The 26589-nt window shown below is 52.5% G+C and overlaps 1 protein-coding gene across 1 annotated transcript; it reads right to left on the bottom strand.

Annotated features, from left to right (window-relative positions):
• Window positions 1–11122: 11122 nt before the first annotated feature.
• On the bottom strand, window positions 11123–18330 carry MYMK (myomaker, myoblast fusion factor). The gene is made up of 5 exons (XM_054284482.1): window positions 18196–18330; window positions 15773–15887; window positions 13167–13315; window positions 12257–12373; window positions 11123–11269 (listed from the first exon to the last, which is right to left on the bottom strand). Exons 1-5 carry the CDS (start codon window positions 18328–18330, stop codon window positions 11123–11125), a joined length of 663 nt encoding a protein of 220 aa, XP_054140457.1.
• Between the last annotated feature and the right edge of the window lie 8259 nt (window positions 18331–26589).

Below are 26589 nucleotides of genomic sequence, written 5' to 3'. Positions count from 1 at the left end.
CATCTCAGGGCAGCAATTAACAACGAAAACCCCAGAGTGGTTGATAACCCAGCAAGGTGTGGCATGAGCATTACCCATTCCTCCTCTTATTTCCACAACAACCCCACTGCAGAACCTCCTTTATCTCACTCCCTCCGAGCTCTCAGCCTCTCTGTGCTGTTTTTTAGGAGCATCCTCGGGTGCTCACGGCCGGGATGCCCTCGGGGGGTGCCCGGTGTGCTGGGTCCCGTTGGTGCCCGCGTGTTTGGAAGGGATTCGTTCCCTTTTCCCGAGCATGTGGTTGGAATTAGCGGCGCGGCTGCAGGGGGAGCGGGCAGCTGGGTTTCTCCGGAGCGTTTCAGTGCTTAATCTCTGAAGAATGCAGAATGTCTGTCTGGACGGCCCGGCCAAAATCAACTCCGCGGCACGGGGAGGCCAATATAAACGTTCATGTTTTGTGTCACCGAGATTTCATTAGATGTTTTTTATGTAATTGCATAAGTCGGACTACCGTGATGAAAATGCCACAGCGAGCAAATGAGATGAATTGTGAAACCTCTCCTTCGAGGAGACGCTGGCCCCCTCTGGGCCGTGGGGATCCAGCTCCAGCCCCTTCCAAGGTGCTCGGTGACCTTTTGGGGATAAATGATGGGTTGTTTCCTCGTGTCCTCGCTCTCTACCCCTTGCCCTGACATCAGGGAGAGCTCAGAGCTGGGCCAGGAGCAGGTCTGGTCTCCCCATGGCCAGTGCTGGGAGCTGGAGGGTCTGGCTGCTCCTGTGCTCCAAAGGGGCTCCCATCCCTCCTTGGAATCCCAGGGGGAGGCAGCAGAGTGGGGGGAGAGGATGAAAAATCTCCCATTTCTTGGTTGCCCGGCATCCAAGTGCTCTGCAGCATCTTAGTGATGTCACTGCCCTCTTGATTTCCTGCTTTAAACCCTGGCAGAGGCAGGGATGGAGAGTTCAGGGCTCGAGCAGCACCCCCAGTGATGCTGTGCCCGATCCCCATCCTCTGACCCTCTCCATTAACAACAACAACTTCATTAATTTGTCTCTTCAAGGCCTGGCATGTCTTCCTGATGATAACAGATTAATGCTAATTTAATTAGGCCTGAACCAATGCTTGCTTGCTCCAAACCCAGACATGCTCCAAGGGCTGCTGAGTGCTGTGACATGATGCTGCTGCTCATCCTGGGCTGGAGGGCTCGGTGAGGTGACACCCCATCATCCTCCTCCTCCTCAGGGGAGAGGCTGGGTCCAGGGGTGGCAGCCCACCACAAAGCCCTGGGTTTTGCTCCTGGAGGAAGCTCTGCCCTCTGCAGGGATGGGAAGTGTTGTAGATGGATAATGAGATGATTTGCTCTCATGATTAAAAGACAACTATTGTGTGAATATTAAGAGAAGCTTTAGTGATGTGTAGTTATGTTGTTGTAGTTTAATGTCCTCTGTTCTCCCCACAGTTCCCTTTCCTCCCTGTATTTTTGCCATCAGACAGCCTGGGTTGTCTGGGACAGGTACAAAGAAGCTGCACAGGTGTCCCTTACCTGGGGCAGTTGGGAATGGAAAAGCTTGGTGCTTAGGGGGGGAGGCATGGCAACACCTGACCTCCAATCCAGTTACAAAAAAGCAATTTCCACCTAAATGGCAAAGAAGAGCTGCCTGACAGACTTTGGGAGGGGCCAGGGCTGGCTGATGCAACCCCCAGGGGTATAAAACACAGAGCATCCATCTTGAACACAAACCAGCTTCATGGTGTGCAAGAGGGGCAGCTCCCAGAACTGTGAATTTTTCCTTATGTAGTCCTCTGCTGTATTTTTGTTAAGATTTAACAAACCTCTTTACATTTCCGAAGGGAGCAGTTGTTTCTCACAGGAAGCACCACGGGAGCCCTGGGTGCTGCATCCCCGCAGCGGCTCCGGGAGCGGGGCTGGCCCTGGCCGCAGACACATCTGCTGGGCGGGAGGGCCTGGAATTCGGGATATTGTTTGTCTGGCGGGGAGCGGTGGGTGCCAAAAGCCTGATAAATTAATCACCTCTGACATGGGTCAGTCCAGCTCTGGCGTGCGCAGCCTGGGCCCCCTGAGACGCTGCTGCTGCTGCTGCTGCAAGGCCAAAATTCATCAAGCAGCGAGAGCAGCGGGTTTTGGGAGGGGGTTTGACCACTGCAGCCCTCTGGCATGGCAGCACAGCTCTTCCAGCTGCCTGTGCCTGGCAGTGCTGCCACCTGACATCACTTGTTTTGGAGCAGGAGCTGGCTGGGTGGCTGCTGGGGGATGGGGATGGATTTAGGGTTTGTGCAGCTCCTGTCAGAGCAAACTCCTTGCTCAGGAGCTGCTCTGGGCACATAGAGCCCAGGGAGGCTGTGTGGGATGGGGATGTGGGGCAGGGGTGCAGCTGCTGGAGGTCACAGGCAGCTTCTTGTGGCCCCTCAGCCCAGCCCCTGTTAGGAGTTGGGTCTGGATGTCCTCCTGTGTGCTGCTGGGCCAGTGGGGAGATGCTGGTGCAGCTTGGGGTCAGAACAGCACTTTCCCCCAGTGAGCAGCACCATGGACCTTTCATGGTGGGTTTTACTTTGTGGGGATCTGATCAATCCAGTCTTTTTGCTCAAGGCAGGCTCAGCCTGCCCCTCACCAGGCTCCTTTGCCCTTGGGGGCCACAGGTCTGGTCTGGTACAGGGGGGTGGCAGTTCCTGACCCTGCAGAGTCCCCACTGCTGCTTGGACAGAAGGTGGGGAAGGGCTTTGTTCAGCCTCTGCTGGGGTTCCTCACAGCTGTGGAACAAAGGGGATTTTCCTGCTTTTAATGACTCCTCTTCCCATCCACCTCTTCCCCTCTCATGTGCTGCTTCCCACCTTGGTAGCTGCCAGCAGCAGAATTCACTTTGCCTTCCTTGGGCTTTCTTGGGAACATTTCTGCTCAGAGAAGGAGAAAGAAGCAGAAGGGGAGCAAAGCTCAGGGGACAGTGTTCCACGAAGTCTTTGAGAGTGTCAAGGGCTCTGTTTGTGCTTGGCATCCCCTGAGGTGTCCACAGGGCTGCTCTGGGTGGCAGGAGGTGTTGAGACACCCAGCATGTGCTGTGACCTGCAGGTGGGATCAGAGCAGATCTTATCAGCACCATGCAGAAGCCTCCTTGCATCCCTCCTGTCCTCCACCCGCTCGCTCTCCTTCTCTCCCCCTTTTATTTTTTTTGTCCAGACATAATTAATGTAAACCAAATGCTTTGTGCACAGCTGCTGGCATCCTGAAAACGTTTTGTGTGTGGTCTCTCCTTTAGCCTGGACAGGGATGTAGCAAAACTCTGAGCACTATCCCAGACCTGCCTGAGCAGGGAGCAGCATCTATTGCACAAGAAGCACCTTGAATTTCTGCATTTCCCTCGTGGGATGAGGTTATGCTTGAACTGTTTTAAATAAAACCATGAAGCTGCCCTAAAACTTCATCTCCCAAATCCAGTTAAACCCAAGCTCAGCTTTTCTCGCTGGTCATGCTCAGCTGAAACCCCAAATATCTGTCTCATTTTTGTGGCTGCCTCTGTGTGTCTGGGCTCCCCCAGGGCCTAAGGGATGCTCATGCAGCAGAGCTGCTGTGGGAAGAATGTCCTCATGCTGCTTTTGGTGCCTTTGGACTCAGGGAACAGCGAGATCTTGTGATTTTGGGTTTTTTTTCCAGCCAAAGGGGCGATTTCTGATCACTGCTGTTGTCACTGCATCTTTAGGGCTCAAGGTGTGAGGTAAAGTGTCTGCCCTTACCTGTTTTGCTCCCAAAAGCCCAAGCAGCAGCTGGGTGACATCCTGCAGCCTCTGGATTACCTTCCTGCACCTTCTGCACCCCACACTGAGCTCTCCATGCAGCTCCCCTTTCCCAGTCCCTCACAGATGATGCTTTTCCCCTTCACTGCTTCAATCATTCCCTCAAAACCCCACTATGACATCTGGGATCACCAGCAAAAATGAGCAACTTCCATAGCCCACACCCTGGGTGTGCTGGGAAAGCTGTGTGGTACCTAGGGATGCTTGATTCCCAAAAATCTCTCTTTTTTTGGTCAAAATCCCCTCCGGGGTGGTGCACTGAGTCCTGCCATGGTGCAGGGAGGGCTGTGGCTGTCCTGGCCCTCCGTGAGTCAGTGGCTGAGCATTTTGCAAATGTTGGAGCTGAATGGGAAGCATCTGAAACCCCTGCTTTGGATTCCAGGATGATTAGGATGCTGCAGATGCCTGGGTGAGAAGGTGGGCTGGGTGGAGGTTTGGGGAGTGGCTCTTCTCATGTTTCTGCTCCAAAACTGTCTCTGTGTTGTGGCTGGGAGATGGGAATGGCATCTCTGGGGTGAATCCTCCCAGCAGAGACTGAGGGCACAGCTTGAGGTGGCTCCTTCTGGGGAGGCTCAGAGCAGAAAATCCCTGTGCAACAGGACAGTCACCATTTGGGGACAACATCTGCAATTTAATTCCTCAAATAAAAAGCACATTCACGTGTCCACACAATATTCTAGTTCAAAAACCCCAGTGTATGGAAGAGTTTAAAGGGAAAACTTTCAAGCAGCCTGGGGAGATGTGGGTGTGCAGGAGAGGCTATTTCTGCACTCAGTGCTTGGTTGAGTGATGCTCACAGATGAGGGAAGGGCTCTGATTTGCAGAGAAATCCTTCCCTGGCTCCCCATCCTCACACCCAGGATGCTCTTTGGGGTCGGAGGATGCCAGAACACAAAAAAAAATCACAAAAAACCCACAAAAAACCCTCAGTGCTGTCTGCACTGAGTGCCCCACAGCACCCGGGCACTGACAATTTTAAATGAGTGAGAGGTTGAAAAATAGCGAGTGAGATTTTTTAAAAGGTCACCTTGGCCAAGGAGACAAAAATTCTTCCTTGTGTGAGCGAGATGCTTTAAGAACTGCCTTAAAATTAATCCAAAACATGAGCTCGGCTCCAAATGAGTGGGACTTGGCAAGAGGGCTGGACACATTATCTTTAAATACAGGCAGGCATCCTGGAGGGTTTCTGGTGGTTTTCCTGGTCACTTCTTATTCCTCTGTCTCCCCTCTCCTTGCATAATTCTCTCCCTTTTAATGCCTCTTCCCACATTTTGGGAATGATGTCTCCCCAAACCAAGCAGGGTTGCAACACTACAAAGATTTTGTGTCCTGTGGCACTTTTGGTCAGGAGAGCATTGCCTGTGTGGCCAGTGACCTCTGTCCTGGGGAGGCTGTGAGTCCCAAGGGTTGGAAAAGGAGTTTTAAAGGTGTAAATTGGTATAAATGGGTGCAATCCACCTCTGCCTTGTGGACTGGGGGCCTCATAGATGCCAAGTTGTGCAAAATGGGGGTCAGACCTTGTGTGCTTGTGACCATCACTGCAGTGACCTAAGTGGGGCCTAAACCTCCTGTGACAGGGGCAGCAGTGCCCAGCACACAGGAGGTTTGTGACAACAGGTTCTGTGCTGCTTTCCTGGCCTCTTCGGCTCCCTTTGTCCCCTTCCCACCATAAACACCAGGCTGGGGCTCACAGAAATGAGCAGGGCCCGCTTTAGGCCGGGAGGGAGAATCCAGTCCCTGCCACCAGAGCTGGGAGGCTCGGGACCCTCTCAGGCTTTGAAGCTGGAGATGTCTGGCCATACAAAGACACATCTGTGTTTAATCCTTCCCCCTGTAACTGAGCCTGGCCGGGGCAGAGCCCGGCAGCCCCTCACTGTGTGCTGCAGGGATGCGTTTGAAGGGCCTTGGCAGTGCGGCGGTGCTAGGCCGGCTAGAGCCACATGTTCTTGCAAATGCAGCTTCCTATTGACTTGTTAAACATTTGCTATTTATCAGATTTTGCTTTTAAACTGTCTGTAACAGTCTGGGAGAAGTTGTGTCAAAATCCCTTCCAGATGTGAAGGTGCTACCTGATACTTTGGTTATAACCTGGACCCTCGCTCCTGCTCCATTCAGATTAGCTCCACTACTGTGGAAATGAAAATGCAAATAAAGACATAAAGAGAGTGGAGACGTGTGTAAAACTTCCCCCAAACCTTCCCTTTTACAGGCAAAACGATCCTGCCTTTATAAGGAGATTGTGAGTTTTATCAGTGAACATTTGCTTCACTGGAAAACCAGAGCAAAGCAGGGGAGAGCAGCCACCATCCCTGTCTGCCCACACGGGTGTTTTTAAAGCATAATTGACTTTTTTTCCCCTCCATTTAAATAATGTTTCTTTGGGTCTGGGGCTTCCCAGACACATCAGCTCAGTTTTATGAGCATCAGGTGATGTGTGCAGTTGGAAACCTGAGAGTTTCCCTTGCATTTGGAGCACGTGGATCAGATAATGATGCCTCATTAAACGCTCATAGGAAGGCGGCTGCAGGGTCGGGAGCACTCGCTCTGCAGACCCCCTGCCCTGTCCCTTTCCAGGAGAAACTTTGGGGCCACGAGATATTCCCAGCTTAGAACAACTCCTATCTGTCAGATCAGGGCCTGAGCCAGCTCCCATTGTAGGAGGGAGGGTTTTTCCACTCCTTTAAGAGGGGCTGGAGCAGTGCCATGCTCTGTGTAATGCGGATCCGGCAGTGTGCGTGATGCACTGCATGATGACAGAATTTCTGGGAGATTGGCCTAAACCGAAAACCTTGGAGCTGGCGCTGCTCTGCTGGAGGAGTGGGGAGGCTGGAGACACCAAACCTGGGCTTGGAGAGGGGTTTTGCAGCTGGGGAAGAGCCCAGAGGGTCTGGCTGTGCCACTTCTGCCCTGCCCCAGGGTTTGGTGCCTTGGGTTGAGTCCACAGCCACATCCATGTTTGATGCTGCTGTGGGAAAAAGGCACCTGGGAGGGTGTGAGGGGCTCCCTGCAGCACCCCAGGCTGGCTGTGGTGATGCAGCTGAGCTTTGTGCCCCAAAGCATCGCAGAGCTGAGGGGCTCAGTCTGTCTGCAGTGCCCCAAAAATATCCCAGTGCTGCCAGGAGGGGCTGCCCTGTCTGCACCAACTGGGATGGGAGGTTTTGTTGGGAATCTTGCTGAGAGGAAAGATGACGGAAGAGAAATGTGCTGGACCATTGTGTGGCATTTTAAGCAGAATGCTGATGCATTAATGTTTTTTTTCTCCCTTAAATGCTGCATTAGGCAGGTTTCCATCCTCACAGGAGGTACCACTTCACTGATTCCTGTGGTTGCCTCTGCCCTAACTCCATGCTGCTGTTCCTGTGTGCCTTCTGACTGCTCAGCAGAGCAGAAGACCTTCTTTTTACACCCAAAAAGGATGTTCATTGAGGATGGGATAGCTGGAGAAAAGCTGAGAGATACCAAGTGGTCCCAAATAGGTGCTTCAGTTGCTCCATCTCCCTTTTATTCCAGGCTGATGGACAAGGCTGTGTTCTCACAGTGCATCTGCACCATGGGGCTGTGGAAGACATGGCTGGTGACTTCCTTTTGCCCCTGCAGACCTGATTTATCCCTCTCACAGGCTCATCAGAGCTGGAGGGCGGTGCAGGACCCCAGGGCAAGAGCTGTCCCTTGGACTCCCCACAGAACTCCTGCCCCTACCACCACTCTTGGATTTCCTTTGGTTCCTTTGGCAATTCCAGGGAGAAGGCTGCTCCCAATGAGCTCCTGGTGCCTCAGGATGGAGCAGCACCACTCTGAAGTGGGGTGGTGTCACTGTGGGCGCAAGGAAAACCTTGGCCCCACCATCTGCATTAACCTGGCTGGTTTCAACACTTGAACATGCATGGGGGAATGATAATGGGAGGGTGAGGAGGGAAGAGCAGCATGAAGAAGAAAACCCAAATCTGTCTCTCAAAATCACATGGTGATAAGGCCTTTTCTGGAGTGCCCCATGCAGCTGGCAGCAGAAACTAGGCTTTTATGTTTGGGTCTGGCTGGTTTTTCACTTTCTGCAGCCAAAAGGATCTGGATAAAGTTTGCTTGGAAGATTAGCTGGCACTGAGCCTGACTAGACATCTCTGGAAGCCTCCCCTCCAGCAGGAGTAGGTTCTGATTCCCTCTGTGCCAGCCCTGCCCTAGGCAAGTGTGGGGAACGTCCCCTGGAGGGGCTGTTCCACCAGCCCTCTCCCCTCTGGCACACAGATCCCTGCTCCCACTGCAATGGGGATGCTGGGGAGCATGCAGATGAGATTCCAAGGGATTTCTGTCACCAGAATGACAGGGAGGTGACACTCCACAACCTGAGGGAGCACGGAGCCTTGGCATCCATGACCATTCCCTGGGGAAACATCCTTCATGTGCCTGCTCTGATACCAGAACTGGGCTGGGAAATGGGGTGCATGGGAGCCCCCCCAGCAGGGCTGGGCTCCCCCCGTGCCAGCTCCAGGGCAGATGTGCCCCAGCTGCTGCTGCACACCGGGTTTGGCACCAGCTGTGCTGCCCGGCCACATCTGAGCTGCCAGCTCGGGGGCACAGCTGGCAGGGGAAGAGATGCTGTGCAATGCCATCCCCACAGGGTCCCTGGGCACCCCATGCTGACCCAGACACAAAGCAAATTTTGGGTTTTGTGCCCAGGGAGGCCTGGCACAGGCAGGGGAGACTGCGCTGGTAGCAGATGCCGATGCCTCCGGAGCGGAAAGCGCAGTCCTCTCATTCCTTTTTTTCCTTTTTTCTGCCTTTTTTCTAGTTCCCCCCCTCTGGCTGATTTTAAAAAAGCCCTGGCGGTTTGGGCTTTGTGAAACCCAAATGCCTTTTGCAGCATCAAGCCCGGATCCCATAAGTAATATCCCAGCATTGAAGAGTAAGACAGTATATGAAGTAGACGGGGAGCTATAAAGACACTTTAAAAGGGGCAATAAAAGTTTTGGGTTTCATATCGTCTTACCAAAGAAGAGAATAACAGAGAAGCAGGAAATTTCAGTAGCAGACATGACAAAGGTCACAGCACTCAGACTGCACCTTAGACGAAAACACCTACTCTTATGAAAACAGCCAGAATTTTTGGCAGGGGCTCAAGAGCTCTTACAGGCAAAGCTCTCGGCAGCGCTAAAAGGTTACAAGAGACTGTTTTGTCTACGTTGCTGTAGATGTTTATAATATTTCCCTGCATTGGTGCTGCAGGGGATATCCTGCCCAGGGTAGTGGATCCAGCCCTGCACCTTCCTCTGGTGTTGGGGTGCCAGGTGCTGCCATCAGCTCGGGGCTGGTGCCAGGGCAGGGACCCTGGGGGTGTGCCCAGGTGTGTGTCAGTACCAGGTGGGTGCTGGTCCTGCACTGAGGTGTGAAGGGATGGATGGTTGGCAGAGCTGGAGCATCACCCTGGGGCATCATCAGGGAGAGGAGGGGACAAAGCAAACCTTACTTGGGATTTTGCTGTGTGCAAGACAATTTGGGATTTTTTTTTGCAACAATATGTGGCAGATGGGAGCAGGAGGATTTATCCACTCAGCTGCTCCTCAGGTAACGTGCCCTCCATGTTTGCATGGGGTTTGCCAGCCTTGGTCCTCATGCTCAGCCCCAGGTGAGTGTCATGGTCATCCTGTGCCCTCTGGATCCCCACAAGGCTCTCACCATGCCCACAGTGCCCATGTCTCCAGGGCTGGCAGGGCTGTGCCTGTCGCTGTGCCCAAACAGTCCCAAAATGAGCTGCTGGGGTGAAGAAGGCTCTGATCAGAGGCTGCACCAAGCAAGGGAGGCTGCTGGCACTGCTGGGCAGGATCCTGGGGAGGGTCAGCGTTGAGTATTTGCGTTTTGATGACAAATACCCAGGAACAGCCAGTGGGGCTGTGGGATGCCCATGGGGGTGACCCCTCAGGGGGCTGCTGTGCACCCTCAGAGGCATCTCTTGCAGGCAGTGCTGAGCTGCTTCTTTCACTCCAAATCAGAGCACCTGAGCCTGATTTTTGGGGCCACCCTGAGCAGCCCTCACATAGCAGAGAGCTCCAGTAGCGTGCAAGCAACAAGGAAAGCCTTGTACGCAAACCCTGAGAGCATCTTGTAAACATCCTGGGAGCTGGATGCTGGGAGGGAATGGAGCTGTGTGGTTTGGGTTGGTTTAGGTGCTGGGGAACCCTTTGCAAGCTCTCTGCCAGCTCAGCCTCTGCATGCAGCTGCATCAGCTGTGCCACCACTTGCCAGTGACTCTTGGATGCTTGGGGATTCATAATTCATTTCTATTTTTGTTGGAAGCTCATTCAGTTTTGGTTGTTGCCCCGTCGCAGGAAGTTGCTCTGATGAATGACTGGGGTGGATTTCTCTTCCAGAGGAACCCAGGCTTAATGTGGGCTTTTTGTGGACATCTCTGTATATCAATACTGCTCTAATTGTCCATGACATATAGTCTTGGCCTTTTTCCCAGACAGTCTAAATAAATCATACACTTCTGCTATAGTAAATAGTCTGTTAGAGGAGATGTTATAGGCTTACAGCCCTCCCCCCTCCCTCCAGGAGCTTCTTTTCTCTGCCTCTCATTTTCCATGTACTTTCCATACCAATGAGGCACCTGCTGCCTGTGCCTGCAGGTCTGCAAGGACAAAGTGCCCAGTGTTGCAGTTCCCTCCAGGTTTGAGGGGCTGTGGCGGCCGTGCCCAGAGCTCTGCTGTGGAATTGGCATCTGCCCCTGACTGAGCTGAGTGGAGCTGGAAACTTTCCCATCCCGCTGAAGAAATGCTGGCATTGCACACTGGCAAGGTCTTTGTTAGTATATATTATTTACATCAAGAGAATGCATAAATAAAATAGTTAATATCTCACCAAAAATTACAGGTTCTGTTAATTGGGTGTCGCAAACCAAGCTTTGTGTGCACAGCAAACCTGCACGGAGGGCACAACTTGGGTCCTGCCAGGTCAGAGCATGGGACAGCCCAGGAGAAGGTGACATGGCTGGGAGGGCAGGGGACTCCTGGGGCAGGGGACAGGCCACAGCCCAGCTGAGTGCTCCTCCAGGGAGAATATGGACATGTACCAAACTGGAAGTGCAAGCTTTGCTAGGGCTGGTGGTGGAAAGGTGAATCACAGGATGGTTTGGGAGGGACGTTAAAGCCCATCTTGTTTCAATGCCCATGGGCAGGGACACCTTCCAGTAGGCCAGGTTACCCAGGGAACTTCCCAGAGGAGAAAATCCCAGAGCGGGCACGGAGCTGGTGGGAAAAGATACCAGAGGAAAACCCAGCACAGGCAGCATTTTCCTTTTGGCTGCACCCTCCATCACCAGGGGCAGGAACACGCGTGCCCGTGGGCTCAGACGCAGCAGCAGAGCGTGGAGCAGTCCAGCCTGGCGGGGGTCCCGGCACTCCCAGCCTTCTTGTTCTCCTTGGGCAGCAGCAGCACTAGGGCCATGGCCAGGGCACAGTGGTAGAAGCTGTGCACGTAGGTGTAGTCCCACTCCTGCGGGCAGGGAGAGCGCCGTGAGAAGCGGGAGCAGCAGGGCCTGGGACATTAAATTTCTACAAGTAGCCGAAAGGAAGGGGATAAAAAAGATTCCTGAACCTTCTGCCTCCCTTTGCTGTCAGAGAAGAAAGGATTTCCAGTGAAAAAAGAACCCCAAAGCAAAGGGGATTTAACACGTTCTAATTTGCACATTTCCCGATTTTTGAATGAAGTGTTTCATTACCCCGCGAAGGCCGCGGCGGCGAGGCCGGGGCGCGCGGGGAGGCGGCTTCTGCTAAGTGACATTTTTATGTTCTGCTAGAATTTGCAATTACTAAATGCTTTGAAAAATAATCCTTGGGGATGCCTGTGAGGTTGTATCTCGCAGCTCCCAAAGCACAGAGCAGCCGTAACGGCGGGGCTGAGCGCAGGCACGGCCGGCAGCTGTGTCGGGGGGTTATCGCCTGCCCGGCGGGACCCTTCCCAGCAGGACGGGGGGACTGGCCAGCAGCAGGAGGAGAAGGATATGAACACAGCATCGAGTGCCCCTGGGAGTCACTGAGAGTCTTTTCTTTGGCGTGAGCCAGCTCTGGATCCGGCCATGCCTGGGTTGGATCCAGTCCCTGCCGCGTCGCTGTGAGGTGTCCTTAAGTCACCCGTGCCCAGTTTCCAAAAAACCCTGCTCACGCTTGACAAAGCCATTCTGAGGACCACGTGTGCCTGAGGAAAGCACATCCCCTGTCCTTGTCACTCACTGAAGGGGGGAAAAGAGACAGAGCATCACCCTGTGTGCCACTTGCTGTCACACCTGCTCTGAATGGCTCAGGGGATGGGGACAAGCATGGAGTGACCCTTGTCCCCAGCATGCCACCCCTGGAGCCCCACGCCTGAGCTGGGTTTTGTGCAGGGCTGGATGCAGTCCAGTGGTGTGAGTGGGGCTGTCCCTCTCTTGGTGATGTCCCTCACACCTTGCAGAGTCAGGGAGGGTGAGTGTCACACAGGTACCTCAAAGAAGAACCTCAGCATCAGCGCCAGCGCCCCGAAACAGAAGCCAGGACCGATCTGTTGGGTGTAGACACTCTTGTCAGGATAGAGCCCTTTCTTCTCCTTCATCTTCTGCAGCTGGGAGGAAGGAGAGAGCACACCAAGTGGATTCACCTGGATTTAGCTGGCTGCTCCACCCATGTTATTACAATATTCCTTGTAATAACACTGTGTTTTAAAATATTCAGCCCCAAAGCCAGCTCAGGGAGAGTGTGCCCTCACACACCCAGCTGTGGGAGAGCAGATCCCAGCACAGCATCTGCAGGCTGGATGATGCAGGGTGCTCCTGTGCCTTGGTCTCCTCCTTGCCCATCCTCTCCTCATGGTGGCCACTTGCTTTTAGCTGCTGGCTTAGTGACAGTTCATAACTGAGACTTGCACCACTGTATTTCCACGATGTTTGGCATCATCTTTCTGCAATTTTTATCCCATCACTCCTGCAGTGGCTTCCCCACCTCACTCCCATCTGGGTCCACAGTACAGTGGGGCACAGACTGCAGCATTTTGCCCGACTGTCCCAGCTGGATTCAGGCAGACTGCAGACAGATTCCTCCCCACTTTATCACCGTGGTTTTATCCACATCTTCCCCGGATCTGGGGCAGTTTACCAGATCCCTCTGCCTCTGAGTAGCTGTAAAAACTCCATAAATATGTTCCTGCTGATTAGAAATGCAGGGACAGCAGATGTGGTAGATTGCTCAGACCGATCGAATCTGGCATTTATCACAGATACTGCTGTCTGCCTTCTGCTCAGGTTGAAGGAGGAATCACTGAGAGACTGAAAGCTGCACTGTGAGGAGGAAATCCCTGGCATGGGTTCAGCCCTTTCCCCAGCAGGAGCACCCCACAGAGCCCATCCTGCCCCACGTACCCATCTGACCGTGATCACCAGCACGGCCGTCCCGATGGGGCCCGAGTAGACGCCGTAGCCCCAGTGGTCGTGGTAGATCCTCACGGCGATGGTGAGGACGCCAAACATGATGAAGGTCGATCTCTTGGGCTCGTCAAACTCTGCCAGGGCTGAGGGACAGAGAAGAAGAAGCATCAGATCACAGCCCCTACTTTTCAGCTGCTTCCCTAAAGCATTCCTGGGATCTTTCCCCCCTGCCCTGGGGTTGTATTTGTGTTTCTCATGTCACATTGCTGGGGAAAGTGAGGCACATGGGGCAAAGCCAACCATCCTGAGGCATTTGAGTGGTGGGTCCAGGAGATGATTGTTGGGGTTTTATTTCAGTGTTGTATGGGGAAGCTTAAAGGAGATTCCCTGCCCAGAGGAGCTGTGGCTGCCCCATCCCTGGAAGTGTTCCAGGCCAGGTTGGATGGGGCTTGGAGCAACCTGGGATAGTGGAAAGTGTCCCTGTCCATGGCAGGGGCTGGAACAAGATGATCTTTAAAATCCCTTCCCACTTTAAACCCCTCTATGATTTCCCTTTTCCTTGCCCCAGAATTCAGAGGCGATTGCAAAAACCCTCATGCCCTGTGAGCCCACAATCAGCTCTTGGGTTCATCCTGCATCTCCAGCCTTCCCAAACTTGCCAGCTCACTCTGGCATGGGCTCCACCACCCCAGAGCAATGGGGCTCCCCCACTGATGCCATGGGGTCCCAGCTGCCCAGCCACACCAGCACCTGCCCGGGCTTTGCAAGCTGGAAGTCGCCAGTGTGAGTAAATTATTAGAGGCTTTTGTTTAGCACAGAATGGGGTAATAACTGATAAAAGTTATGGATCCCAGTGGGCTCCATGCTTTTCCAGCTTGCACAGCTGTGTTATGGCTGTCCTGGATTTGCATTCCGGGAAGTTTGCCCGAGGGTCTGCGTCCGCACATGTGCACTGGGGCTTTACAAGCCACAGTGAGAGGCTTCCCTGGGCTTCAGTCACCACACCTTCCATGTCCTTGGATCATGCTTTTATAGGGAGTTTGGCTAAGGGATAATGTCCGCATGTTAATCTCTGTTGTTTCCCAGAGGGTCAATATTTTAAACCTCCTAGTCCAGGATTTGTATTTTTTTTGCGAGGTTTCTGAGCGCAGTAATGAAGCAATCAAGTTGAATTTTGCTGCAAGGAGCCAAAGTGTCTGGATCAGCTCTGCCCTACCCTGACACTGCTGTTATCCACTGAAAATGCCCTTTGGAAATCATTTGCCTCGTTGCCTTTTCTAGCTGAGCAGAGAGAGCACTGGGGTGCCCTGGGCACTGGGGGAGCCCCCTTGGGACTCACATTTTGATGGGACAGAGCCATTTCTAAGGGCAATATATTCCCTACATATTTTCCCCTGAATGGTAAATTGATCCAATTGCATGCCTTGGAAGAGGGGTGCTCCTGCATCCCCACAGGATGAATTTGCCCAGCTGAGGGGTCTTACCCCTGCTTGTGCTGGGCTCTGAGGCTGCAGGAACCCCATCCCTGCTGGAGGTCCTGCACCATCCCTGGTGGGGCAGAGGGGAAAATCCTGTGGCCATTTTGGGGCTGACTTCAGCTTATCATGGGGAGAAATGGGAACTCTGTCTGGAGTAGGCACTGGTTAGAAATAGTCCAAATTTTCAAGCAAAACCTTTGTTTGTTGGAACACCTCTCTCCCCTGACCCTGCTCTCTTCTTGCCATCAATACTCACATCCTTCCAAAACTCATGTGACAAAATGGGAAAATGATAGGTTTGAACTTTTTGTCTTCCTCATATTTTTTTTTCTGTTTCTATTATATTTTGTTTTGGTGGCAAATAAGGAACAAAATGAGGAAAAAGAGAGTGAAGCAAATGTGGGGAAAAGGAAAACTGAATAACAGGGCAAGGGGTGGGATTTATAGTAAAAAGGAAGTGAAATAAATTTCTGCTTTTTCTGAGCAGATCTAATATTCCCATCAGCCCAGCCCAGGCTTTTGATAAACCAGGAAGTTATATTTGTTTTGACTAAACTACTTTGATTCTCATGCTACCAAGGGAAGTGGGAGATTCTGCATTTCTTAATGCCCCTGAGTGAGGCAAGACAGGCTGATGGGCCTGATATGGTGAAAATGAGCAGAAATGGGAAATTCCCTGGTATATGAGGTTTCAGACTCAGTCATCTCATAGTCTTGTCCTGCCTTGAACTGCAGCACAAATCTGCCAGTGTTTTATTGTCATTTGAAGCAGAGGACACGTGTGAGAGCTGGTGCAGGCAGAGGAAGACCTGACCAACAGCACCAGCAGGTGCCACAGCTCTTTTGGAGCAAAATGTTCTCATCTACCACTCAGGACAGTTCCATGTCTGGACCCCACCAATTACAAAGACTTTCCAAGGCGTTAATGATACAAAACTGGATTAATCCATAGCACAGACTGACTTCCACAAAGGTCAATTTCAGTGGCAGCTCAGGTGGAGCTCAGAGCGAGCGGCATTTCTGGGGACTGTCCCCACCGACTGTCCCATCAGCCATCCCGACAAATCCAGCCCTTCCTGCCACTGGTGCAGCTCTCAGGAGCCACAACAGACCAGTTCTTACCCATCAGGGACACCCAGATGGACAGGGCTGTTCCGTAGATGCTGAAGTACTCCAGGATGTCGTAGCGCATAAAGCACAGCACTGATAACCCAGGGCCGTCACAAAGGTGGTAAAACTATTCAAAAAGAAAAAAATTATCAGAAAACCATTTTCTTACCCACATACCAGTAAGGCAAAGGCTCTATCAACTGGTTTAAAATAGTGTAGCTGCTGAGAGGATGGCCAGAACAGTGTCAGCTACAGCAGGATCACTGATATGCAGTAATGAATATATTTGAGTGATAATGTCATCGTTCCCAGTTGCAAATTGCCCAAGAATCAGCATTCTTCTTTTTTAGTACAAACTAAGACAGGCTTTAATTTGCCTCTTGGCCAGAATTTGCAATCTGATGACCAAGCTGCTTTGAGCTGGGCGCTGGGGGACGGCCTCTCCAGCAGAAGGAGGACTCTGGGGTTGTGGTTTTAATTGCGAAAGATTCTTGTAAAACAATTCAGAATGAGCGTCCTGATGAAACATGTATGGATGCCAGGTCACTGTCCAGGCTAAAAGGGTTTATATGGCCAGACTGAATGCTGGGGAATTCACTCATTAGTGCATTCCCTTAAAAACCACCAGTTCCTGCCCATTAACTCATTGATTAGGTTATTTGCAAAAAACCCCATGGTCATGCAACATAAACGCAGACCACTCCAAGAGACCTTTTCCAGTGCAATCAGGGGAATGCTCCCAGTGTTTTCCTGGCTCTCTCCCTTTCCTGCCAGCCCTCAGCCCTGCAGGTTTTGCAGTGGCAGCACCAGGGAGCTCTGCTGTTCCTGAAGAAGTCCCTGCTCCGCTTGGCCGGGCGCCCCTGGAACGCTGCTCGCTGTCACGGCCCGGTGGGGATGCTGATATAATTTATAATGGGAATTGCTGCGAGCCCTCTGGCTGCCTGCAGCTTCTAGAAAAGATTGCACCACAGCTGTGATTCTTCTCCCTGCTTGAGATTGGGCTCGGGGAGTCTGGAGCCCGGGGGAAAGAAAGGGTGGCAGGCAGAGCGTGTTCCTGGCACTCGTCTGCCACAGCCATGTGCTTTCACTGCTCTGTTCAGCTCCCCTGCTGGAGGAGGAGTGGGATGCTACAAAAAAATGCAACAGCAGCAGCTGCTGCCCTTCCAACCCCCTCCCCACCATGCTGGCAGCTGCCTCTCCTCCTTTCCCTTCTTTTCCTTCCCCACTCAGGGAGATTTTGCTTCTTCAATCTCTTCGGAGAGGACCTGTTCCACCTCCCATCAAAACCTGTGCCAATTTTCCTACTGGCTTCTTGAGGAGGTGGAGCAGACACAGACCCAGTGCAAAATGAAATTGTAGATGTCTGGCTTCCCTCGGGAGCTGGGGTGGGGGGCTCAGGGGTGTTTTCATGTTAACTGCTCCTGTAGTTTTTATAGAACTGGCAGAATTTCTCCCCCTGCATTGTGCTTTAATCAGCTCAAATGGTCAAGGATGTTCTGTGGATCCTTAATAGGAGACCAAGCTGATTCTGAGCCATGTGGAAGAGCTTTTCACACTGGGAAGATCCTTTATCTACTGCCTGCCTCAGTTTCTCTGTACAAGTAACATGCCAGCCCTCATGAGATGCCTTGAGATGGATGGGGATTAGTGGGAAATGCAACATCAGCTGGGTTACTGAGCTGTTTCCTTCATATTCTTTAGCAGATCATTGAAATGTAGTCAAACAGGAGATTTTTTTCCAGTGGGAATGATGCTTTGGGTGCTCAGCTGGTGTCTGTATGGAGTCATTTAGCAGGGAGAGCCCAGGGCAGCACATGACTGGGAGCAGAAATAAGAATATTTTATGTACAGACATTTCTTCACTAGTTATTTCCACACAAAGGAAGGCCAGAGAATCAAAACCTGATAAAACACACATTTCAACCCACAAAGGGTTAATAATTATTATATTTCAGCCTGTTTTAGTCTCTCCTTTCCCAGTGCAGAAACTCCCCTGACTCCAGCAGTGCTCCCATCCCCAGCTAGCAATTGCAAAATCAATAATTTGACTACTATGTGCTTTTGGCTAAAATGACAGAGGCAGAGCAAGAGATTCTGGAGGCAATTTAAAGCCTAAATTCAGCATGGCCACTTAGCAGCTGTAAAACAAAGAGAAAAGCCAGCTCCAAAGCACTGCAAATCAGTCAAGGCTCTTTGCACCCAGACCTTCTCCCTAATCTCAGCCATAAAACACCACTAAATCTCTGTAAGGCCACACTATAGGACATCCTAAACTGGAGAATCAGCTGCTCAGCACCACACACGGTGGGAAATAACTGAAAAAGGATATTTTAGGGGTTGTGCTGGCTGCTCTTGGGTCAATCAGCTTCTCAGTGCTATGGAGGCATCCAGGAGGATGAAACATGCAGGGAGAGGGGAAACTGAGCACTTCTTACCGCCACGAAGAACATGGTGAAGAAGTAAACCATGGCTTCCATGTGGAAACGCCGCTTGGCCGCGATGCTGATGGTGGGGAGGAAGACCAAGGAGCTGAGGGTGGGCAGAAGGAGCTTGGCCACCAGCGAGCCCATGGGTGCCTCGTGGGCCAGCAGCTCCTGGGAGCAGGGCAGGAATGGTGGAGGGAGCAGTGGGGAGTGCTTTAAAGTTTAAATGCCCTTGTGGCAGGGAACAGCTGCCACCGCCACAGCCCTCGCTGCTGCCTCATCCCAAATTCCTGACACAGCCGGTGGCTCCGGGCAGCAGATGCTCTGTGCCCCCAAAACTGGCCTGGGTGTTTCTAAAGGGGGAAAAGGGAGTGTTGTCCTTGCACGCCTTGTGCTGGGCGCTGGATTTGGGTGCATGGTGGGTGAGCTCAGGCTCTGGGTTTGCTCGCTCCTCAGGGGGACCTCCTAGCCCTACATCCTGATCAGTGCTGCTGGAGCAGTCCTGCAGGGAAAATCCATCTTCTTTCCTCAAAAAAGTGGAGGAGCAGGCACTGATCTGTCCTCTCTGGTGGCCAGGAATAGGACCTGGCACTGTCCTGTGCGGGGTCAGGAGCTGAACTTGGTGATCCCTGTAGATGCCTTGCATTATTTCATTATTCTCTGCTCTTCATTTCCACAAAGGAAGAACTGGTATGTGCCAGGCCCTAGGGTTTTTTTAAACAGTGGGATGTATCCTACAACCTTTATACCCTTGAGAAACACACACCGAGCTCCAAACCTGCCTTTTATTTCCCCACCTGGGGACAGACACGGGGCAGCTGGTGTGACACAGCACCCAAGGCCTGCTGCCAGTGCCTACGTGCCCTCCGTGGGGCTCAGTGCAGCCACATTTCCCAGCCATGCCCTCAGCCTCTGCAGCCTGGCCACCTCCAGGAGCTCTGTCTGAAATTCAGGAGCCGAGCGTCTCCGGGCTGCAGGAATTCGAGCGGATTGTCGTGCGGCGCAGGAAAAGCTGGAGGAAAGGAAACCAAAATCCAAGCGGCGTTCGGGGCTGCTAATCCACTCAGTGGTTCTCTCTTTTATTATGACTTTTTATTATATCGCTGCTGCTCCCCCCCTGCGTTAATATCTTTTCCTTGGAGCCTCACAGGGATTCTCGGCATCCTTTCGGCACAGCTGTTCCCGGGACACGGGCAGCAGGAATGCTCCGCTTGAGCAAGCGCCTTTGTGGCTGCGGCTTTGGGGAGCTCTGATAGCAGCCACCAGCTCCAGGGCTGATAGGACGGGCTGGCCTCTCCCCCGGGAGGGGGTCTGGAGCAAAGACAGGCACGCACGGATAAAAAAAATATTCTTTAAAAATATTCTTTAAAACCACTGCAGGTCGTTGGAGGGGGAGTGAGGGATATGTGTGTGTGTGTGCAGGGAATGGCACAGAGCATTGACACAGAGCATTAAAGCATTGACTCTGTGCCCAGAGCCTTCCCCAGGGCTCAGATGAGCTGGGTAGGGCTCCCGTTTTTAGCTGATACTGCAGGAACCATCCACATTCCCCATCCACATTCCCCATCCACATTCCCTGGCTGGCTGCAGGCATCGTCCCTCGGCGGGATGCTGCCCACACCACATCTCCAGCCGCCCTCCTGCCTGGGCAGGCTATAAACTTACCACAAAATTCTGCAGAACTGAATCTTGACCAATAAATATTGAAAAACCCCCGTGTCCCTGTTTACTGTGAAAATGAATCCCTCCAAGCCAGCACATTAAATACCCTGGTGCTCCCCAGGTGTCCAGCCCTGAGCTGAAAGCAGAGCTCCAGCACAGCCCAGAGTGCCCAGCTCCTTTTTTGGGCCATATCCTCAGATGAATACATTATTCTGTGTCCATGATCTGCTTGGACCAAGGATGGTGTCATGGGGCACAGCAGGGCTTGTCCTCATGGGGGTTTTGAGCAGATTTGGGGTTAAGAGGGGGTTGCACAAACTGTTTTGCATCCCTGGCTATGAAAACATCATCTGCCCTGCTTTTGTGGCCATGAGATGGATGTGAGAGAGGTGAAAGCACAGCTCCAAACCTGCTGCTGAGGGCAAACCTCCATGTCTGGGTGCAAAGCAGCCCCCACAGAACTTGTGGGGACACGGCAGCTGTGCAACAAGGGTGGTGGTTGTGCACAAGGCAAACACATCAGGTGAAAAATACCATCAGGCAGCTGTTAAATACATCTCCTCACCCCAACCCTTTGCCCAAAATCCAGCTGGCTCCCACTGGAGAGGAAACCCCGTTGGCTGCTGGATGCAGCAAGTGCCAGCCATGGCAGGCACTCCCCAAGCAGGGAAGTGTTGGAGCTCTCAGGAGCAAGAAAACATTCCACAGGTTGTTGGGGTTTTTATTCAATTTTTTTTTTTAATTTTTTTTTTTTCTCTCCCAGCTGCACACCCTGGGCTGGTGGTTGGGTTGCTGCCAGCGCTGTAGGCATGGGGGGGGGAAACGAACTCCCATCGGGTTGCACACATGTTTCAGCTATTATTGAAAAAGAGCCCCCAAAATAAATGGGGAGGAGAGGGGCAGGCAGGTGGTGAGCTCCTGGCAGGAGCTGCTGCTGCTGCTTTAAAAGGTCTTTGTTCACTGCGAACACCGCGGTGCAGACGTGGGTTGGGCAAACCTTCCCGGGAAAGAACCCAAAAAACAAAGGGCCAGGACTTTGTTCCTTCTTTCCTAAACAGGTAGGAAATGGAGAAAGAGCAAATTTTAGCTCCTGGAGTTTAAGTGCTGCTGGAAAGGGAATTTTAAAACCTGCATTCCACAGGGCTAATTTCGTGTGGATCGGCGTGCACGCAGGAACGGTGATATATATGGCTAAAAAGTGGCTCCCAGATGCCAAACCCAGGTTCTGGTATGCTGTCCTGGATCCTTCCAGGGTAACATTAACCATGGCTTGCTGCAAGCCCTTCTACCCTTTCAACTCAGACGTTGCAGTGGAGGAAAGAGACACAGAGAGTTTTGTTTTATTTTTAATACGAGGGTGATGGTTTGAAAGCAGTGTGTGTTGGAACAGGGGCTGAGGGGGCTGTGCCAGCTGAGAGGATTGAGAGTATTTTCTCCTTGGGTTGATAGTATGGGATGATCTTTCATCTGCCTGTGGTGCAGACTGGGTCAAAATTGAAACCTTCTCAGTTGAGTGTCACCAGTCAGTGCCAGGCTGGAGATACTGGTGATAATGACCCAAAACCAAAGAGTGAAGCTGCAGTCCTACCTGGGGTTGCACTTTGGTGCTGCAAAGTGTTTTTTACCACTTTATTACTTCAGAGTTTAATTTTTCATCCCCACAACCCATCAGCACTCTGATGGTGAGAGGCTGGATGGTGGCCTGGTCTCAGCAGGTTGATGTGGCAGAACCCTGAGCAATGTGACAACCATGGCACCATCCAGTTTGTGATGATTTCCTGCCTTTTTTTGATCGAGAATCCTCCTGGTGTGGAAGCACCTGGTGCAGGAGTGGGGCAGCCCACGGGCACGAGCCCTTTCCTGGCTAGCTGGAGAAGGGATGGCAGCAGCACCTGGATGAAACAGCTCTCCCCATCCACTGCGTGGGGCTGGAGGTGAGATCCTGATGTGGGGAACAATTTCTGGCCAGCTGGAGCCCAGACACAGCCCTGGCACCAGGGAAAGGAGTCCCATAAAGGCAGAGCCACCAGCTGGGCTGGAGCCCTGCTCAGCCACTGCTGCAGCCCCAGCTCTGATCACCCAGCCCCAGCCCTGCCAAAGCACCTGCGTCCTCCTCGTTTTATTAGTGGAATAAATTGCCACTTAAAATATCCATTCTCTCTAAGGCCTGGCCCCATTTGAGGCAGCTTTAGCTGAATACTTACCCTTAAAAAAAAAAAAAAAATCCCCCTTCCTGTCTCCTTGTTGAATAAACCTATTATGCATATTGCTCTCAGGTATTCCTGCTGCTGTTTTCCTTAGGGTTTTTTCACTCTTCCCTTTCCTCTCAGCCCTGTCATGGCCCATGACAAGCATGTCATCATTAATGATAAGGATATCTGATTTCTTGTCACCACTTTTCCGTTGCTCCTACCTTTGGGATGTCCTGGGGTGGCCCCCCACTGACAAATTCATGGAGGCAGTGCAGGGGTTTATTGCTCATTTCATGGTGTTTAATGGGCTTTTTTTACAGTCATAACTCCTGGAGCCCAGTAACGATGTTGAGGGTCTCAGCTCTCACCCTGTTGGTCACAAAAATGTCATTTTCTGCAGAGAAACGCTTGAAGCTGTGATGCTTCAAGGCTCAAAATCCAAAAAGGGAATGAAACCACTCTTAGGGTTTTTGGGGAGTCTGACTCACGGATTTTGAATGCCTGTGGTTGGCAGGGCTGCATAGCTGATGGCCCTCAGCATAATACTGCTCAACTTCCATGGCAGACTCATTCCATTCAAAGAAAAGCCTTTGTACTTTTTTTAATCCAATCTTTGAACAGCTGAAATTTTGAACTGAGCTTGACTTGCCTGGAAGATCCTCTAGGTTCTTGCAGGAGTGTGCAACCTTTGGGACAGGTAAGCTTGAAGTCTGCAGAGAAAAAAGAGGCTCTTGAAACCATTGAAACTCCACAGCCACGACCATACCTGGGGTCACTGCGGTCACTTGTGGCTTTTAAAACGCCCAGAGATATTTTTCACAGGAATCTGATGGTGGGAGCAGCTCGGTGGCTTTGGCTGGTTCAGTTTGACTCAATATTTTGCAAACCCTCACGCCGAGATGCCATAAATCAGCCCCATGCCCAGTGTGTGGGGACACGCAGGGATGAGCTGCCTTGCCCAACACTGCGCCGCAGGTCACTCTGCAAGGGACCAAAGAACACTTCTGCCTCTAAAGAACTCTTCTTTTGGTCTCCTCTTGCGTGTTTTACTCACCCAGTGGTGGGCCACAGCTGCAGCTCTTGGCTGCCAGGGGCTTTTTGGGGGGCTTTGATCCCCTTGGTGAAGTTCTGGTCGTGCAGGGACCTCACACGCTCAGGGTACAGCTTTCATCTGCCCATGCCACACCAGTCTGGGCTGGAAACAACTGCAGAAACATCAAACAAATGCATCAGTTCTGCAGTGAGGACGAAAAATGAAGAAAATCAACCAGTTGTCTCATCCCTGAGGGAAGATGGAGCTGCTGGGGGCCTTGGGCCAACAGATTCCTGGCCATGCTCACACTCCTGGACCTGGGCAGGAATTTTGGGGGGCCTGGCTACAGCAGAGCCATCACATCTGATGTGCCAGGAAAGGGCTGATCTGGCTGGGAAAGTGGTGCTGGAGCTCCATATCCATGGCTCTGGCTCACCAAGAGCAGGTCCTGTGGTACAGAGTTCATGGAGGGCTCGTTCCAGGGATGTGCTTGGGGCTCAGGGGTGCAGGGCGTCAGCTCCAGCAGGTCCAAGGCTGGTGCTTGGGTCAGGATGGAAAAGTGTCCTGCCATGGGAAGCACAGGGAAGAGGTCAGTGTGTCCTGCCTGGATCAGAGCTGGCTGTCACTCTCTGCTCCAGGCTGAGTGAGGTCCCTCTGCCCCAGCAAAGGGATCCCCCAGCCCTCCCTTGCTCCTGATCCCGCAGAACCCCGAGTTTGTCCTCTCAGCTGAGCATCCCTGGCTCCTCCAGCAGCCCCAGTGCCCAGCCCAGGGCTCTGTTGAACTCCTTTCAGCCAAGGAAGCTCCTTTCCTCCACAGACACTTCTCTGGCCAAACCAGCAGCCATTGGAGCATCTGCTGCTGCTTTGGGTTTTTTGCACTCTGAATTCTGGGGTGGAAAAGCCTGGCAGCCTCCTGGGGCTGGGCTGTCTTGTGTCCCCTTGGGGTGGCTGCTCTGTGTCCCTTGAGGTCCCTGCTCTGTGTCCCCTGGGGTTGCTGCTCTGTGTCCCCCAGAGTGGCTGCTCTGTGTCCCTTGAGGTCCCTGCTCTGTGTCCCCAAGGGTGGCTGCTCTGTGTCCCCCAGAGTGGCTGCTCTGTGTCCCTTGAGGTCCCTGCTCTGTGTCCCCAAGGGTGGCTGCTCTGTGTCCCTTGAGGTCCCTGCTCTGTGTCCCCCATGGTGGCTGCTCTGTGTCCCTCAGGGTACCTGCTCTGTGTCAGGGTAGCTGTTGGAGCATTCGTGTCCTGGGGCAGTGGCAGGAGGTGAATGCCCAGCACAGGATTGCTGCTCTGCCTCTCCCAAGTGCGGGATGCAGAGAGCAGAGCTGGATAAGGGACTCTCATCCAAACCCTAAATTTCCCTGGGAAAGTCCAACACGAGCCCTCAGTGGCCGTCCCGGGTGGGAAAGGCTCTCGCTGTCCATGCAGGTGCATCTTGTCTCAATTTACTGCGAGCCCAAAAGCAGTAAATAACATCTGCAAATCATTTCTAACGCTCCTGCCAAAAACCGGGAGATAAAACCCGCTGTTGTCTGAGCCTGGCCAGCCGTGATTAACGCTGTACCTGCAGCAGCAGCCCCGGGCTTTGGGGACACCGCTGTCCCCGGGGTTTTGGGGTGGCAGCAGTTGAAGCTGCGGGGTTTGGCCGATGTGAAACTCGTGTTTTGGATCTGCTCCGCGCTGCAGTTCGTTCTCGGGGCTGGTCGGGCTCCCATCGAGGCGATGGCATCGCTCCTGCTGATTTCACGGGGCCGGGGCGGGGCCGTGCGAGCCGCCAGGGATAACACTGTGATTTATGGCAGCAATCAGTTGCCACTAGGAGCTGGTTAGGAATTTTCCGATGAAACGGGGATTGCGTCAGAAACCGCTGAGTCATCTCAACTGTTTCATAAAAAAAAAAAAAAAAAAAAAAAAGAAAAAAAATACTATATTAAAAAAAAAAATCTTTTGGCTTTGATGAACTTTTGGTGAAGCACAGACTGAATGCGTCTCGCCTGCTGCCGGCTCCCCCAGATCAGCATTCCCAGCCTCTGGCATTGCTCCTCCAGCCTGGGACAGGGTGTGAGGTCACCCAGGGATGGCATCTCCTGGGGTGTCACCTCCTGCCCATCCCCGGGGCTGGGGGATGCTGGGGCTCACAGGGATCCAGGCTGCTCTGGCGTTTTCAATGTGAAATAATAATTCGATGCTTTTAAAACCTCTCGTGTTCAGACTTTTCCCTCCTGGTTGTTCCAAAACGGAAAGGGTTTTCTCCTGCATGTCTCGGGCTGGGATATTTTGAAATGCAGGAGTTGGGTGAACTCAAGTGCTAAATTTTCCCAGTGTCCTGGTCACAGCCAACCGATGGAAAATTGAAAGTTGCAAATCAACCTGGCTGGGTAAATTAGAACAGGCTGGCAGACATTTAGCCAAACAGAAAAGGAGACTTCATTTCCCATGTAATTTTTTTGGGACGGATTCTCTGTCACACAGACATCCCTGGGAGGACTGGGTCCAAATTAACAGCACTGTGATTTCTGCAGGGTACAGGGAGCTGTGAGGGAAACTGTGCCCATGGTGGGGGGACAGTCACATCAGGGCCCTGCAGATGGGTGCTCCTGGCCTGTGGCAAATGGTGACAGGGCTGAATGCCACCCTCAAATCCAGGAACAGCTAAAGGGACAACCTGCAGTGCAGTGCCCTGCTGGGAGTGCTGGTTTTGCCCTGTGCAAATAGAGAAGGAGGAAAGGCTGGAGCTGAAACATGTCTGGAGGGATGTAGGAATTGTTCAGGTGGGCTGCTCAGAGCTGCTGGGATGTGCTGAGGAAGGCACGGGAATGAGTGTCACCACATTTGACACATACACACCTCAGAACGCAGACAGATGGATCATATATCAAATATAGGTTGCACACACTGTGGCTGTGGCCTTCTTCCCCACAGGCTTTTCTCCCAGACACACAAACACAGATCAGACACGACCTGTGCATGGCTGTTGCTGAGCCAGAGGATTTGTACCCACCAAAAATGGCTCTTGACGTGCCCCAAACCAATTTCCTAACCCCATTTTCTGCGTGGCACAAAACTATTTGAAGCAGCAAGACTGGGCACTGAGCTTGACCAAACAGCACCATAAGCACAGAACCTTGAGGATTTGGCTCATTTTCCAGCAGCAAGTGAAATTAAAAGTCTGGCAGACCATTTCCCTGGCCATCCCAGAGGCAGCACGTGGCTGCACAATGCCCGTGGAGGTACCGGGAGATTTTTGGTGATCTGATGATGGGGTGGGGGCAGCAGGTCCCGTTCTGCTGCCCGAGGAGGGGAGAGCAGCATCCTCCGGGGGATGCCGGGATGGGAAAATGCAGCATCCTCCGGGGGGTGCCGGGGAGCGGAGCATCCTCCCAGGGAAGGGGGAAAATCGGAGCATCCTCCAGGGTGGGGGCAAAGCAGAGCATCCTCCCGGGGAATGCCCGGGGAGGGGGAAAAGCGGAGCATCTTCCCGGGGAAGGGGGGGGGAGCAGAGCATCCTCCAGGGTGTGGGGGCAA

Source organism: Melozone crissalis, unplaced genomic scaffold (assembly GCF_028551555.1).
Source record: "Melozone crissalis strain CALT ecotype California unplaced genomic scaffold, PUWL_Pcris_2 ptg000041l_1, whole genome shotgun sequence".
NCBI lineage: Eukaryota > Metazoa > Chordata > Aves > Passeriformes > Passerellidae > Melozone > Melozone crissalis.
This window is presented reverse-complemented; position numbering and strand designations above follow the sequence as displayed.